General features: G+C 50.3%; 1 protein-coding gene across 1 annotated transcript; it reads left to right on the top strand.

Annotated features, from left to right (window-relative positions):
- Nucleotides 1-3,627: 3,627 nt before the first annotated feature.
- Nucleotides 3,628-12,473, top strand: onecutl (one cut domain, family member, like). The gene is made up of 4 exons (XM_003965818.2): nt 3,628-3,927; nt 4,202-4,340; nt 4,505-5,560; nt 11,324-12,473. The coding sequence occupies exons 3-4, from the start codon at nt 4,510-4,512 to the stop codon at nt 11,632-11,634; spliced, it is 1,362 nt and encodes a 453-aa protein (XP_003965867.1). The 5' UTR covers nt 3,628-3,927; nt 4,202-4,340; nt 4,505-4,509; the 3' UTR covers nt 11,635-12,473.
- Nucleotides 12,474-14,215: the final 1,742 nt, after the last annotated feature.

Genomic DNA, 14,215 nt, shown 5'->3' with positions numbered 1-14,215 from the left:
ACTAAAATAAACCACAAGACTTTTATTGTGGAGGAGCGTTGTTGCCCTTTTTATTCAAAGTTCCAAAAATGCTGCAAACTTCCACCTGAATCGCTTCACAGAGGACGCGAAGGTGAAACTTGTAGCGAGGCCAGACTGGCGCAGAGTGAGGGGAGAGTGAGAGGAGAGTGAGAGGAGAGTGAGAGGAGAGTGAGAGGAGAGTGAGAGGAGCCGGGAGTTATCGACCTTTGCTCCCCGGAGCTCCGCGAATTAAATCCATCGCACCGTCGCATTTGCATGAAGAGCGCCGGAGCCAATTACGCTGCGGGACGCATTAGCATTTTATATGAAACATAGTTGTAGGCCAAACTGGGAGGCTGATGGGGGCTCTGCTGCTTTATTTTCGGATCGATACGGGCCTGTTTTGCGCGCACGCACGCGCGTCATTTGTAAACACATTTATTATTTCGTGTTTAAACTCCTGCAGCCTTTGGCGCTAATTTATTCAGAAAACACATCTCTTATCAAAAAATCATCACCCAAATCCCCACATAAATGTTTTTTCTGGGTAAATTTTATCTTAATGTTTGTTTCCTGCAGGTATTTTGCACCCCCCCCCCCCCCCCCCACACACACACACACACACTCGCAGGAGGCGAATCAAGTGAATTAAATGAGTAAATCTGCATTAATCCAGATGTGATCGATGATAACGTTATTCACGCTGCGGATCGACTTCCCCACCATCATTACCAGCAGAAACAGTGATTTAGTGCTGCTGAAAAGTTTCCAGCTGCAGCCACGGGCTCATTCTGGAAACACGCGCTAATCAGACTTTCGCTTTCGCTTTGATTCTCCGTGTTGGTGTTTAATGTTTCTCCTGAAGCCACCGAGGCAAAAGTCACTTTCCACCGCTTTTCTGCCATTATTGAGACCAACCCTCTTCCTTTCCCTCTGTCCTCCTCCAGATCTAATCAGTTTAATTCCCCTATCGATTATTCACAAGCGTGAGGCCCGACCTGGTGATCATAATTGATTGTATTGATCGGTTAAAGGCGGAGAAATAAAAACGGGAGATGATGACAAACAAGAGAAGAGCTGCAGGATCAGGTATTTAAATAGGATTATTGATCAGCTCAATGAGGCCGCGTTCGCTGTAGAATACAGTAAAAAAAACAACAAAAAACATTTAAACACGAATAAATAAAATAGGACAACACATGTGTTTAAAGCCAAACTGTTTGATTTATTTCCTGAGTTTTAAAAAAAAAATTGTAACGATTAAATGTGATTAAATTAAATACTTGATGAGTTTTAACGCCCGCAAGATGACAAATAATAATTGTGTTTTTCCACCTCAAATGGTTATTTTATTTTGTCTGTTAAAATTATTTACTTTGTTAGCATCATGTGTTTTTAATTCCAGGCTTTTAATATCTTAAGAGATTTTTTGTTCATTTAATTTAAAAGCAACGGCGCCATTTTGATTGTACACGTGTGCTTAAAATATTTTGTTTGTTTTGTTTTACAAGAATTAATTGATGCTCAATATTTGCTGAACTCAATCATCTTTGATTCTGCGAACAAATTAAGAATCGATACTGATCGAACGCCTCTGACGTCATTAAACAGCGTTTATTCTCGTGTTTCTTCTCTGTGTGTTTTTGAATAAAATGTGTTCAATAAAAGTGTGTATTGTTTTTTTATTATGTTTATGTTTTTTTGTTCGACAACCAATTGTTTATTTTAAATAAATAAATTGTTCAATTCTATTATTTAAGTGTGTGTTTGTGTGTGTGTGTGTGGGGGGGTATTTTCTATATTTTTTAAATTAGAATGTTTGATTTAGGGTTGCTGCAGCCTTTAGAATCATTTTAATACAGATCAGGTTTTATTGGAGGCGACATATATATGATTGTTTAGATTTTGCACATTGATTCGCTGCAGCGTGATTCATTCATCGATAATTGACGTCGTTTATTCGTTGATTAATCGGCAGGTCGGGAGGATTCTCCTTCCCCCTGTTGCTGCTGCCGGGCGGGTTTTTGGGGGCTTTCTTTCACGCCCTCCTGTCGCTACTCTTTTCGGGTCTTTTTTCATCGAACCTCGCTCTCCGTTTTGGAGCATCTTCTCCTTCGGTGGTCACTCCGTAGTGTCCGCTGACCTTTGGCCTCCTCCTGATGAGGGTGCGCCCTGCTTCGAGCTCCACGCTGGGCCTGTCGACGATGCAGCCGCTTTTATTCTTCATGTAAGATGATAAAAATGTATTTTGATGAGACTCCTTAGTCAGTTTCTGCGTTTTAGTGGGTCCATCTTACACTAATGAAGAGTTGGGGGTGGGGAGAGGGGCCGAACTTTAACCTCGACCTCCAAAATACCTTTAAAAAAATTGGATGCGTATAGTGGCGGAGGGTTTTTTCTCTTCCTGCAGCTCGCCTCCGTGCACGCATCACCTCCGTCGCTGCTGCGCGGATCGATAGGGCAGCATCTGCTGCGGGGAGCCGCCGGTCCCACCCGGCGCCGCGCCGCGCCGCCCCGCGCCGCCCCGCGCTGCCTCCGAACGCCAGAACTGCTCATCTCTGAAAATTAAACTGACAGACACGGATGATTAGTATGCGCTCGGCCCCTCTGCGCGCTCCCTCTGCCCGGTGCACGCGCGCAGGCCCGAGCACGGACGCTTGGACTCACATTTATGGATTTTCAGAATCAACCCTCGCGCACACGCGCAAAAAAAAAAAAAAAGAAGCAGATTTTTGGACGCCCGCGTGCGTGCGTGAATGCGCGCCGCTGTAGCAGCCGGTCGAGGGTCTGGTGGAGGAAAAAAAGAGGTTGTGGCATTGATCTGTGAGGGGCTGAAGTGGGAGAGAAGGAGCGCTGATTAAGATAAGAACCCGCGTCACTTGACGACATCCTGACAGCTTCAAGAAGAAAGGAGAACCAGTAAAACCAGTTTGGAGACTGGGAAAACCGGGCTGGAGACTGGGAAAACTGGGCTGGGGACTGGGAAAACTGGGCTGGGGACCGGGAAAACTGGGCTGGGGACGGGGAAAACCGGGCTGGGGACTGGGAAAACTGGGCTGGGGACTGGGAAAACTGGGCTGGTAACTGGGAAAACCGGGCTGGTGACGGGGAAAACCGGGCTGGAGACTGGGAAAACCGGGCTGGTGACGGGGAAAACCGGGCTGGAGACTGGGAAAACCGGGCTGGAGACTGGGAAAACCGGGCTGGAGACTGGGAAAACCGGGCCAGCGTATGCGTTATTTTCCTCTCTGGGCCTTAAAGTTGAATCTGTGACCTTACTGCAAATATTAGATGTTGAAGCACTTGTTACATGATAATTCGGAAAATTATTGACCAGATACAATAAACAGTGCATCAGAAGGACGCGGGCGCGCGCGCAGATTAGTAATTCGCACATGCGTCCAGATTTAACCTGCGGGGTTGTGAGAAAAGCGGCATCTCCAGCGCCACCCCTCCCCCCCTCCGGACAGAAAGGGTTAATTGGAGTAGGAATTTCATTGCACATCTGTCAGATTTTTAAGGCCGTGACGCACCGAAAGAGGGGAGTCAATGTGAGCGGGAGGGAGGAGGGGAGGGGGGGAGAGGAGGGGGAGGAGGAGGAGAAAGAGTTGGTGGTGCTGAGATCGATGAAGTGGCAGGCAGAGGGAGGAGGAAAATCTCACGAGATAATGAAAGAAAAAGGAGAGCTGCTAGTGTAGAGCCCAAAAAAACCACAACATTCGAGGATCGTGCCTTTATCACGCTTTTAATTTCGCGGGAAAACGAGAAGGCGCGCGACAGAAACGCGTGTTTTTGCACTCTGGTTTCGGTGGATGTAGCAGCCCGGGGCGCAGAGCACCGATTGTGTGAATCTGCTCGGCGACAGTCGGGAGTCATGCAGCGCACGGACAACCGCCGCGGACGCGCTCTGAGAAGTGCAGAATAAAGGTGGGTGTTTGTGCCTTATTTCCCTGTTCCCGGCTCACGCAACGCTCCCGCAAAACGGGAACTGCGCACCGGAACTTTAGACAAGAAAGACAAATAATCCGCATTATTAACCAGCCTCAGTGCGCGTGTGTGATGGCGGTGTTTTTATCGGGGCGCGGAAACTCTTAAACGCGTCTGTAACGAGGTTTAACGCCCGACAGTCGTTATTATCCCGCTTTTCGTCTCGGGGACGGTGAAAGTTCAGATGTAACAGCGCCTGTTTCGTCTTCTGCAGCCACAAAAGCCAGAAGCTTCTGCGGGAACCAGCCGCGAACCAAAGAGGCGACGGAAGAGAATAAAATCAGTCGCTGCTCCTCCTGCTGCCGCAGACTGGGTTTCCTGGAGTTTGAGGGACTTTGACGACAGTACTTAAGGTTATCAGATAATTAATTAGACACCCCATAAGCCCAGAAATCAATTAATTCACAAATCAATAAATCCATAGTCTGGTGTAACAAGAGAGCCTCCAGACTGTTGGCCCCGGCGGTGGAACCACAATAACAAGGCAGGAGCGAAAACACAGTGTTATTTTTGAAAGGGAGGATGGACGCGAGTCTGGAGGAGATGTCCCTGCACAGCCACTCCGATCTGTCCCACGGCCAGGACGGTCGAGCCATGCTGCACTCGCGGGACCTCTCAGCCGTCTTCCCCAGGCCCTCCCTCGGGGGCCCCTCCATGTCCCTAGAACACGAGCACCGTCCACCGGCCTTCGACCACTCCATGTCGGCCGTTGGCTACAGCGGCGACTCGCCGTCCGGCTCAGGCAGCACCTACACCACCCTGACCCCGCTCCAGCCCTTTGACGACAAGTTCCACCACCACCACCACCACCACCACCCCTGCCTCCCCGTCAGTAATGTCATCGGCAGCTTTACCCTGATGCGTGAGGACAGGGCACACCTCGGCACCAACTTCTACAACCCCTACGGGAAGGACCTGGCCATGTCCCAGAGCCTGTCGCCCCCCTCTGCGGGGGCTGGTTTGGGCTCCTCCATGCACGGCTACGGCAGCCTGGGCAACGGCACCAACGGCAACGGCAACCAGATGCTCCACGGTGGTTATGACGTCCACGGGGGGAGCCTCTTCTGCCGGACATCGGACTTCGGGCGTGAGATGTCGCCGCCGGGCCTCGGCGCGGGCGATGTGCCAGTTGGCCACCAGCTGAACAAGATGGACGCCCAGCACGGCCACAGCCACAGCCACAGCCACCACCCTCACCTCTACAGCCAGCACTACCAGCCGCACCATCACCCCAGCCAGCAGACCTCCAAGATGGGCGAGCACCTCCACGTCTCATCACCTGGCTCTTCCTCGTCCGGCGACAGCAAGCTGCCGGGCGGTGGAGGCGGCGGCGGGGAGGAGATCAACACCAGGGATGTGGCCCAGAGGATCATCACCGAGCTGAAGAGGTACAGCATCCCTCAGGCCATCTTTGCTGAGAGGGTTCTGTCTAGGTCACAGGGCACACTGTCTGACCTCCTGAGGAACCCGAAGCCCTGGGGCAAGCTCAAGTCTGGCCGCGAGACCTTTAAGAGGATGTCCCGCTGGCTCCAGGAACCCGAGTTTCAAAGGATGGCCTCACTCCGGCTTGAGGGTAAGATCTGGCTTTGCACACAAACCACAACAACAAACACACTTTTACACACACACACACACACACGCACTCTTGGCTGGTTTTCCCCAAACACCTTCCTTCTCCATGTCTTCCAAAAAATTCTCCTCTGCAGTCATCAGTATGCAGCTCAGGTCAGCACACGAGGAAAAGCAGAAGGATGGTAGTGATGTTTCCCTCCTCTGGTGTGAACGTCTCCTCGTGTCTATTGTCTCACCAGCTCACATAATAAGAACCCAGCACAGGACAGTTGGAGCCACGCGTGCTCCTCCTTTGCGTCCCAAACCGCCGGTATTGATTCGTACAGTCGTTACAATGCAAAACACAAACATTTAAGGTGGACTCCAGCAGCGGGTCAGCCCGAATAATCACGCATTTACGCAAACAATCCCTGCTGCACTGCCCAGATTGGGAACAAGCTCTGACTTATCTCTGCTTGATTAGAGTTGAGATGGCAACGGTAGTGCAACCGCGCTCCAGGTGACTTGTACCGCCGAGGCGACTACGCCGGAGAAGGCTCGGTAAAGGCGAGAGAACACAGGTCGTCATACGAGACACCCCGCAGGTTAGGGGAGCAAATCAGGAACGCTAAAGATCAGCATGGATGTTTCAGATTTTTGGACATTCTGATGCAGATTTTGGATATTTTTCTATATCTCTATTTGATAATTTACGCGTTTTTGCAACACACCTGGGATCCAGATCCTTGATGGGAGGGACATGTTATCTTCTGCCTGACATTTAATATTCTTTGGGGACAGCGATATAAGATTCGACAGCGTGCAATACAGTGCTGCGTTACAGTATGTGGCTCCATGGGGCCCCGGAGGCCCATCTGATACACAGAAAGAGATCCTAGTGAACACAGTAACCCAACACCAGTGTGTGTTGTGGGGGAACGTGAGTGCGAACGTGGCCAGTTGATCATTGCTTCCTCGCTCTCTGTCTGTCAGCACTGACGCTGATTAAGCCCCCCTCCCAACACAATAGGGTTCATAGGCAATGATTGTGCACCCTTGCAATCCCCTCACAATTACCGATCTTCGATTGCTCTTTTCTGCGAGCACACGCCTGCATCCTGCACTCGGAGAACAAAAAAGGTTAAGAGCCGACATCCTTGAACCCTCAGTCCTGGATCCAATCAGGTGACGTGCGAAGGCTTTGTGTGCAAACGCACCAGTCTGGCGTCTGATGAAGTCGTTGTTCCTAATCACCAATCGCACTCTCTTTAGACCTTTTCTTCATCTTTACAAACAAAGGCTACGTTAACGAGCCCAAAACCTCCAAGACAAAGCAGCCGATCAATCGAGCTCATAAAAAATTGAAAGTCCCTAAACCGAGGAGTGCGTAATGCCGGACGAAGCCTCCCTCTCCGCTTCCACACACGCTCAGGTCGCATATTTAGTTCTTGGCAAAGCCACCGTTTGGACAGCTCGGCACTTTTCTACATAACCTACTTTCTGATGGGGGGGTTGTTGTGTTTTTCCCCTTCCTCCTCCTCCCCCTGGCCAACCCCCTTTTGTTTAATTACAAGCCTGTATTGATTTCCATGGGAAAGAGCAGCACGCTTTGCCCACACACACCTCGGCCGCAGCGCTCGAATCGAGACTGGAATTAAAATGCGCCGCGCTCCTCGTCTGAAGGAATAGCCGGAGTGCTCTCCAGTTTTGGAGATGATCCTCCCGCTAATGCGGCACTCGCTTAAACACAAGCGGGCCTTTCAGCATCAGCCCGAGCCTGTTTATTTCCAGGACTATGAGGGCGATGAAGCCGAGCAGCGCGCTCATTACGGCGCTTAGCGGCTGCCATTTTGAATTTTCAGACAATTCTGCATTTCTGCTGAGCAGGAGGGAGGTGATACCTGCGATTCATCCGCAGCGTTGGGTGTTTGTGCTGTGGTGTGTTTGCGCGGCGTGGATTACTGCACCGTATATAAGATGCATCTCCGGCCCAAACGCGGGCTGTGGAGGAGGCAATCAGGATTTAGTCTGAGAAGAAGGCGGGATAAAGGCTACACAGCCGTGATCCGGCACTTCAACTCGAGGAGGGCGGTCGGCGGGGAGAGAGCATACACTTTAACTTTAAAGATGATGGCCGAAGCCCTTGACTAAAGGTCTAAATGAATAAGAAAGGTCAATGTGGTTTACGTGTCGGCTGCACCGCCCCCACAGCCATGAAAGCCACAATAACCCCGTCCGCCACTCGCTGCGTACAGTTCTAATTCCACAGCGTGGCTCAAAGGTCACAACGCCGCGTCTCCATTTACATAGCGGGGATTGACCGCCGGCCGATGCGGTCCTCGCTGCGCAAACACAAAATAAACGCGGTTGCTTTTTTTTTTTTGCTTTTTTTTTTATCAGGCTCCTGCAGCTCTCCCCCCTCCTCGCTGCGGCGCTGAAGGGGTTAACCAGCCTCTGTGGGTCGGGGAGTCTGAGCTGCACAGATTTAATCAATAATTTCTATCAGCCCCTGGCCCAAGAAATCAGCAGGGGGTGGGCCGTGGAGGGGATGCGGTGGGGGTGCGCTCAGGCTGGAAGGGGTGTGGTGGCGGGGGGGGGCAGGCTGAAGACGCCGGGGGGTAGGGAAAGGGCTTTCGATCACGTTTCAGCAACACGAGACAAGGGCATATATCATGATTAGGGGCTGTTCCCACGATCATAAGAGGCCTATAGGGGAATATTTATGTCTGCGGGAGGAGCCCCAGCACCTCCGATTTATTGCATGGTAATTGTGAGCCTTTTACACATGATTACAGCATAAGGAAGCATTTACTTAATGGCCGGCGCTACGATCAACAGTGGAGCAAGGCAGAGCCGAGGAGGAGGACGAGGAGGAGCGCAGCAGGACGCCCCGACTCCTCCAACCAGCTATAAATCCAGCGAGCAGGCTAGCCACCGCTATCAGGCCGTTCCTTTCATTACTGCGCGGGTCTAGAGCTGCCGCCCACAGCCCAGAAATATCGACAGCGAAGGATGGCGTGAAAGATGTAGCCTTTTTTGGTGGTGGGGGGGGGTGTGGGGGGGTGTGGGGGGAAGAAAAATTCCAGTTGTAGAGATATTGACTCTTCGCTGACATCTCCTGGTCTGGTCGGATTTTAATGAGACGCCGTTCGATAACTCTCAGAAATGCAAACGAGCTCCGGATGCCTAAAAGCTAACGGGCACCCGTAATCAGGAGCTGACGGGAGCGCATCGCCGAGTCAAAACATTTCCTGCTGATAATGATCGGAAAGGTGGAGCGGGGGAGGGAAGGGGCACGGCGGATTTATTCACGTCCTGTTAAATACTTACATTTCAGAATCTCAGCTGGACATCAGTGCGATCCCAAACCCACCCACGCACACACACACACACACACACACACACACACACACACACATGCTGCTATGACGGCACTCGTGTGGAAAACACAGCAGTAAGGTCACGTTTATTCCTCGAGAGTCGGGATAATGAGGGAAATTTGCCCACTGTGGGCTTGAGGAGGCGTTGGTACAGGAAACAGCGGCTCGTTGCCGCGTGATGGGAAGACTGGAGCCAATCAATTGAACCTGTCAGAGATGTATTGAAAGCGAGAGGCAGCGGCCGAGCTTTCGCTAATGTCGACTAAATTGCGTGTATGAGGTTTAAAATGTAGGATTTCGGGGTTATAGAGAGCTGATATCTTCATCTAATGGAGTCATTTCTGTGGATGCCAAAGCTCCATAAAAGCCTGTTATCTCCAAACAACTGCAGGTTTCCACTGTGACATGAGTTCAGCTGGTTTTTATGAGAAAATCATCACAGGAAATCTCTGAGACTCAAGGCCTGTTTCCATGGGCCGAGTCATTTCTTCAAAATGGACATTCAATTTTAAATTTAGCGTTAAAAAAATAGGATTTTGGTCTTTTGTTCTGTTTTTTCTGATTCTTTTTCTCAAGGTTCAAAGAGGAAATTTCCCTTAAAAAACAGAAAAAAGGAGGCAGCATTTACGGTTGTTTTTCACAGATAAATTATTTATCGTAAGCTAATATTAATGCGATACACTACATTCTAATAAAGCAACAATAAAATTATAATTGGGAAAATTAATTGGAGAAACATTACAAATTCATTTGGAGAAACATGTAAATAAAAATGGGAAAAAAATCAAAGAATAAATATGGATATTAGAGAATAACAAAGCAGAAGACACAAAATTATTTTATTTTATTTTTTTCAATCTTTTGGAACATTGGAACTTCCACCGAGATCAAAGACATCAAAGTCCCTGGAAGTGAAGAGAAGGAAAAACACCTTTGATACAATCTGACTTCATATCCTATTAAAAATAAAAAAAATTCCACACTGAACATTAATAAATGGAAAACACAGATGAGTGTGTGTGTGTGTGTGTGTGTGTGTGTGTGTGTGTGTGTGTGTGTGTGCTTACACTAGGAAATGCATTTGATACCATCAGCGAAACAGTCACTCAGGCACACGCGGCTGATTGAAACCCTCTTCAGTGTTGTGCATTTAGGTAATTGCGCGACTCTCCGAAATATGTCTGAGTCCACTTCGGGCTCCTAAACGCCGGCGGCGGCGGCGCCGACGCTGCGCGTTTCACTCACCCCTGACGTAACCCACCTTGAATAGTAAATAAATTAGTTCCCCTCCTAACGTGATTATTGCTCACTCACTGCCACCACATGCAAATGACTTTTATGTGAAACTAATGATGTTGGAGTCTCCGCCGAAGGGAAAGAGAGGAGGATGAAGGGAGAGGGGGGGGGGGGGGGGGGGGGGTTGGCTCGCTACAGAAAAGGCAGAGGTTGGTGTTGTGTTTCCTGTAAAAACAGAATTACAACATGTCAGAGGTGAAGGGTTCAGCGATGGATATGCAGAGAAAACAGAATTTCAAAAAAAACGTCTGAGTTTGGAGCTGGATCTGGCTTCCCACTCACTCACACACGCCAAACTGGCCGCCTTCCTCTTATTCTTTAAATTCCGGACTTTAAATAGCAGAAGTATTGATTTTATAATTGAACCGGCTGCTGCTCTTACAGTGGTGTTTAACCCAGAACCCGAGTTATTAGCGTGTGTGAGACCAACCCAAAGTCTTCATCGCCTCCGAACACGTCTGAATTAATGGCGTGAAGTTGATTCTGGGGGCCGCCGTGACCCCGAGCAGACCGGCGCACACACGGGAGGCAGGGTTCAACCGGCGGATTCCTTCTCTTCCATAGAAGCCCGAGAAAATGCGGAAACGTCTGAAAAATCTGGAGTGCATCGACCACAAAATGGTGGAAGCAGCTCGGCTCCATCTGTGCTTGTTAGAGAATGAAGCAGGTTCAAGAAGAAGGGTGGGGTCAAGCTGCAGGTCTCTGAAAACAACACAACATCGCAAGCTACATGAGTTAATAATGGTAATCCGGGCTGATCGCTTGTTTAAATCCTCCATTGTTTTATCCATCTGTGGTGGAGGTAAAGGAAAAAAACAAGAGCGCTGTTTCCCAACGGGGAGGGAGGGTAATAAAATCTTCTGAAAGGCTTTTTCACCACCACAGCAGCAGGAAACGAGACGTGAGAACTTTAGTGTCTTTGCTCCTGCGTTGCGCGCCGCCACAACTTGCTGATTCAGCTCTTTTAACTAATCAAAGTTGCTTAGCTAATCTGTTTTCGCTCAGCAAATCCACTTTCTCGCAGCTTAATCCATTTGTCCCGGTTAGCCATCCGCTCTGTTAGCTAACCCATTTCCTCCCTTTCCTCTGTTAAATGTCTGGTCCTGCAGCGTGCAAGAGGAAGGAGCAGGAGCAGAGCAAGCTGGAGCGCAACCAGGGCCCGAAGCGCACCAGGCTGGTGTTCACGGACCTGCAGCGCCGCACGCTCCAGGCCATCTTCAGGGAGAACCACCGCCCTTCCAAAGAGCTGCAGGTCACCATCTCTCAGCAGCTGGGCCTGGAGCTCTCCACCGTCAGCAACTTCTTCATGAACGCCCGCCGACGCAACCTCAACAAGTGGGCCGACGAGGGCCGCCCGTCCTCCACGGGCTCCTCGGGCTCCAGCATTTCCTCCTCGGCGGTGTCGTGCGCCACGGCGTGATGACGGCCCACCAGCGAGGAGCCGTGGGGAGGGAGAAAGGGGGCACATGGACTGGTCTGAGCAGAGACCAGCAGTAATAAATGTCCTCCTCTTTATGGGATGGAGTGACGGAGCCAGCTGTTACAGATGATTTCATCAAGCATTTTTTTGTCCAAACCAAAGTCGAGCGCCCCTCAGAAACGGAGGGGGGCGCCAGCCAGAGTGATACGGCGGCGGGACGCGAGGTCCCGCTTGTACAGTGGAGGGTGCAGCCATGATTTGACTCTCAGAGGAGTCACGCCCTCTCTCATTGTGTTATTTTATCTAGATTAGAGAGAATGAGGGTATTACGAATCAGGAAAAAAAAAGCGTATTTTGGCGTACCTTCAAATCTATGGTCGTCTCCCCAGGCGTGAAGAATCAAGAGGCGTCCGGGGAGCTCCAACGCGTACCTTCCTAATCAATCGGATTTGACGTCGCCATCCAAAGACATCATTACTCTCACAGTCCTGGTTTTCCTCGAGAATCAGAGCGAAAGAGGAAGACGCCCCCGCCCAACAACCCAATTCCTGTTTCTTAGCATGTGTTTCCATGGTGATAGATGGACCGTAAGAGGTCTTTCCAGTACCGGAGCTTGGAGATGTGGAGGGTTCTGCAGTGCCTGTGACTCAAGACCCAAGTCGGGGCCCCCGAATGAATCAGTGTTTGGGGGAGGAAGCGCGGCGGAGGACGGGGTCAAGCAGGACCAAAGAAACGCTCAGATGGTTGCAAGTCTTGAACGCACTCGCGGGCTCCCGAAGGAAAGCTCCTTGCCACGTTTTTGGGCTCCAAATAACACCAGAATTAAAAAAAAAAAAAAACACTAGGGAAAACCTCCGAAGGGAAGATCCACGCCTGACACAATGTACAGTGACTCTGTCGTATCCGGTTCCTGCTCGTCTCCAAACGCACCTCTGTCTTTTTTTTACAGGTGTCTAGAAAACGGAGGAATGTGATTCTTTCGGCCCTTTTTGTACAGATTTCAAGCACATGGCTCTATTTATAGAAACGTGTTGGAAGCGCGGGGCAGTTTGTATCAGCCCCGCCCACGTACAAGGTGGTTTTTTTGGTCCACGAAGGAGCGGCTTTAACTGGCCTCCTTATAGCCAACAGCTCAATCAACCCACAACCGATCCAAATGCAAACTGCTGATCCGATCAATGTATTTATTAAGACCTTTGCGTATTTATTGTTTTCCTTTTCTGCTTTCCTCTCTATTTATTTGGCTATTTATTTATGCTATCTATATACTGTAAGTATTTATTTAACGATGCTCTGTGTGTCTGTGTGAAACTGAAGACTTTTTTCTGATGGGCACTTTTAGCTGTAGAATCCCATCGTAATACCAAAGATTTACATCGCCTCCCTGAATGTACGGCCTGAAGCCCCGCCCCTAACCCGAGCAGCCCCGCCCACCCAGTGTCGTCCTTGCCCTCTATCTTTAAGGCCCGGCCTTTTGTTTCTTTTTGTAGATTAACGGGGATTTCTTGCTAACGTGTCTGCGGCCGACTCTTGGCGCCGAGGCCAACGCTTGTTTGAATGTTGTGATATTTATAATTAACGATGAATAGTAACGCTAATGACGATGACCACAGAGTTGGGGCGTCCCGTAGGTTTACAGGTTGCTTGTCAAGTCGCGCTCAGTCCGGTGCCATCTGGCGGCGCGTGTCAAGTGTCTGGGGACCCACTTAAAGTGCCCTCTGAAGGCCCCGCAGAGTGCAAGTCCTTCAGGGTCACATGCAAACATGCGTACTGTGTGTCTGCCCGGGGGGGAATGCATGGCTGTGACCCCCCACCCCGACTCCGTCTCCCCTCGCTCGTCCCCAGTGCAGCGCAGACACTCTTGTCTCTGTCCTACTGTGTGATCTCACCGTCCTCCGCATGCCGAGCCATCCTGCCAGTCGTCTCAGTTCCAAGACAATTTGTGGGGTCTCGTCCTCGAACCGTTGGACGAAGGTGGTGTGTTTCCACACCGACCAAAGCTCTTTCGTCCTTTAGCGAAGGTTTAGCGCTGGTTTCCTGTGGCCGTACGGCATGTTTCCTGTCTTCTGGGATATTTGATGACTGGTGTTTGGAGTTCAGCATGATTGGTTCCTCGCCCCTCTGGCATCTGCCCCCAAACTTTTAAGGGTCTGTGAGGTGGCCGCCGCCCCCCCTTAGATCACCAGGGGGGCATTCCCCGCTGCTGGAATCAGCCTCTCCGATTTTAGGCTTTTTTGAGTCAGGAAACGATCAAGAGGTGCCAAAAATGGCCGACCCTGCTAAAGTGTTGCCAAAGTGTTGCCACCCCTCCCCCCCCCTTCTTTACCTTTGGAAGGGGCAGATTGCCAGGGCCCCCTTCACAGCGTGCACTTGAAAGACGGGTGGTCATGAAAGAGGCCATCGACTTTTCCACAGACTTCAAAGAGGAGGCTTTTTTCATCCCGCCTCTTCTCTGGATATCTGGTCTGGGGTCCGCTCTTAGCCAGACCTGTGGGCTTTAGGGGCACTGGAAGCAGGCGGGGGAGATCAGAGGAGGCTGAATCATCCAGAATGATGATTGTAGGACCAGTGTGTATGAGCA

The sequence above is a fragment of the Takifugu rubripes genome, chromosome 7 (assembly GCF_901000725.2).
Source record: "Takifugu rubripes chromosome 7, fTakRub1.2, whole genome shotgun sequence".
Classification (NCBI taxonomy): Eukaryota; Metazoa; Chordata; class Actinopteri; order Tetraodontiformes; family Tetraodontidae; genus Takifugu; species Takifugu rubripes.
This window is presented reverse-complemented; position numbering and strand designations above follow the sequence as displayed.

Coding starts and splice junctions, on each gene's coding strand:
- onecutl (XM_003965818.2), top strand. CDS start 4,510: ATGGACGCGAGTCTGGAGGAGATGTCCCTGCACAGCCACTCCGATCTG. Junction 5,561..11,323: donor GGCCTCACTCCGGCTTGAGG/GTAAGATCTGGC, acceptor CTGGTCCTGCAG/CGTGCAAGAGGAAGGAGCAG.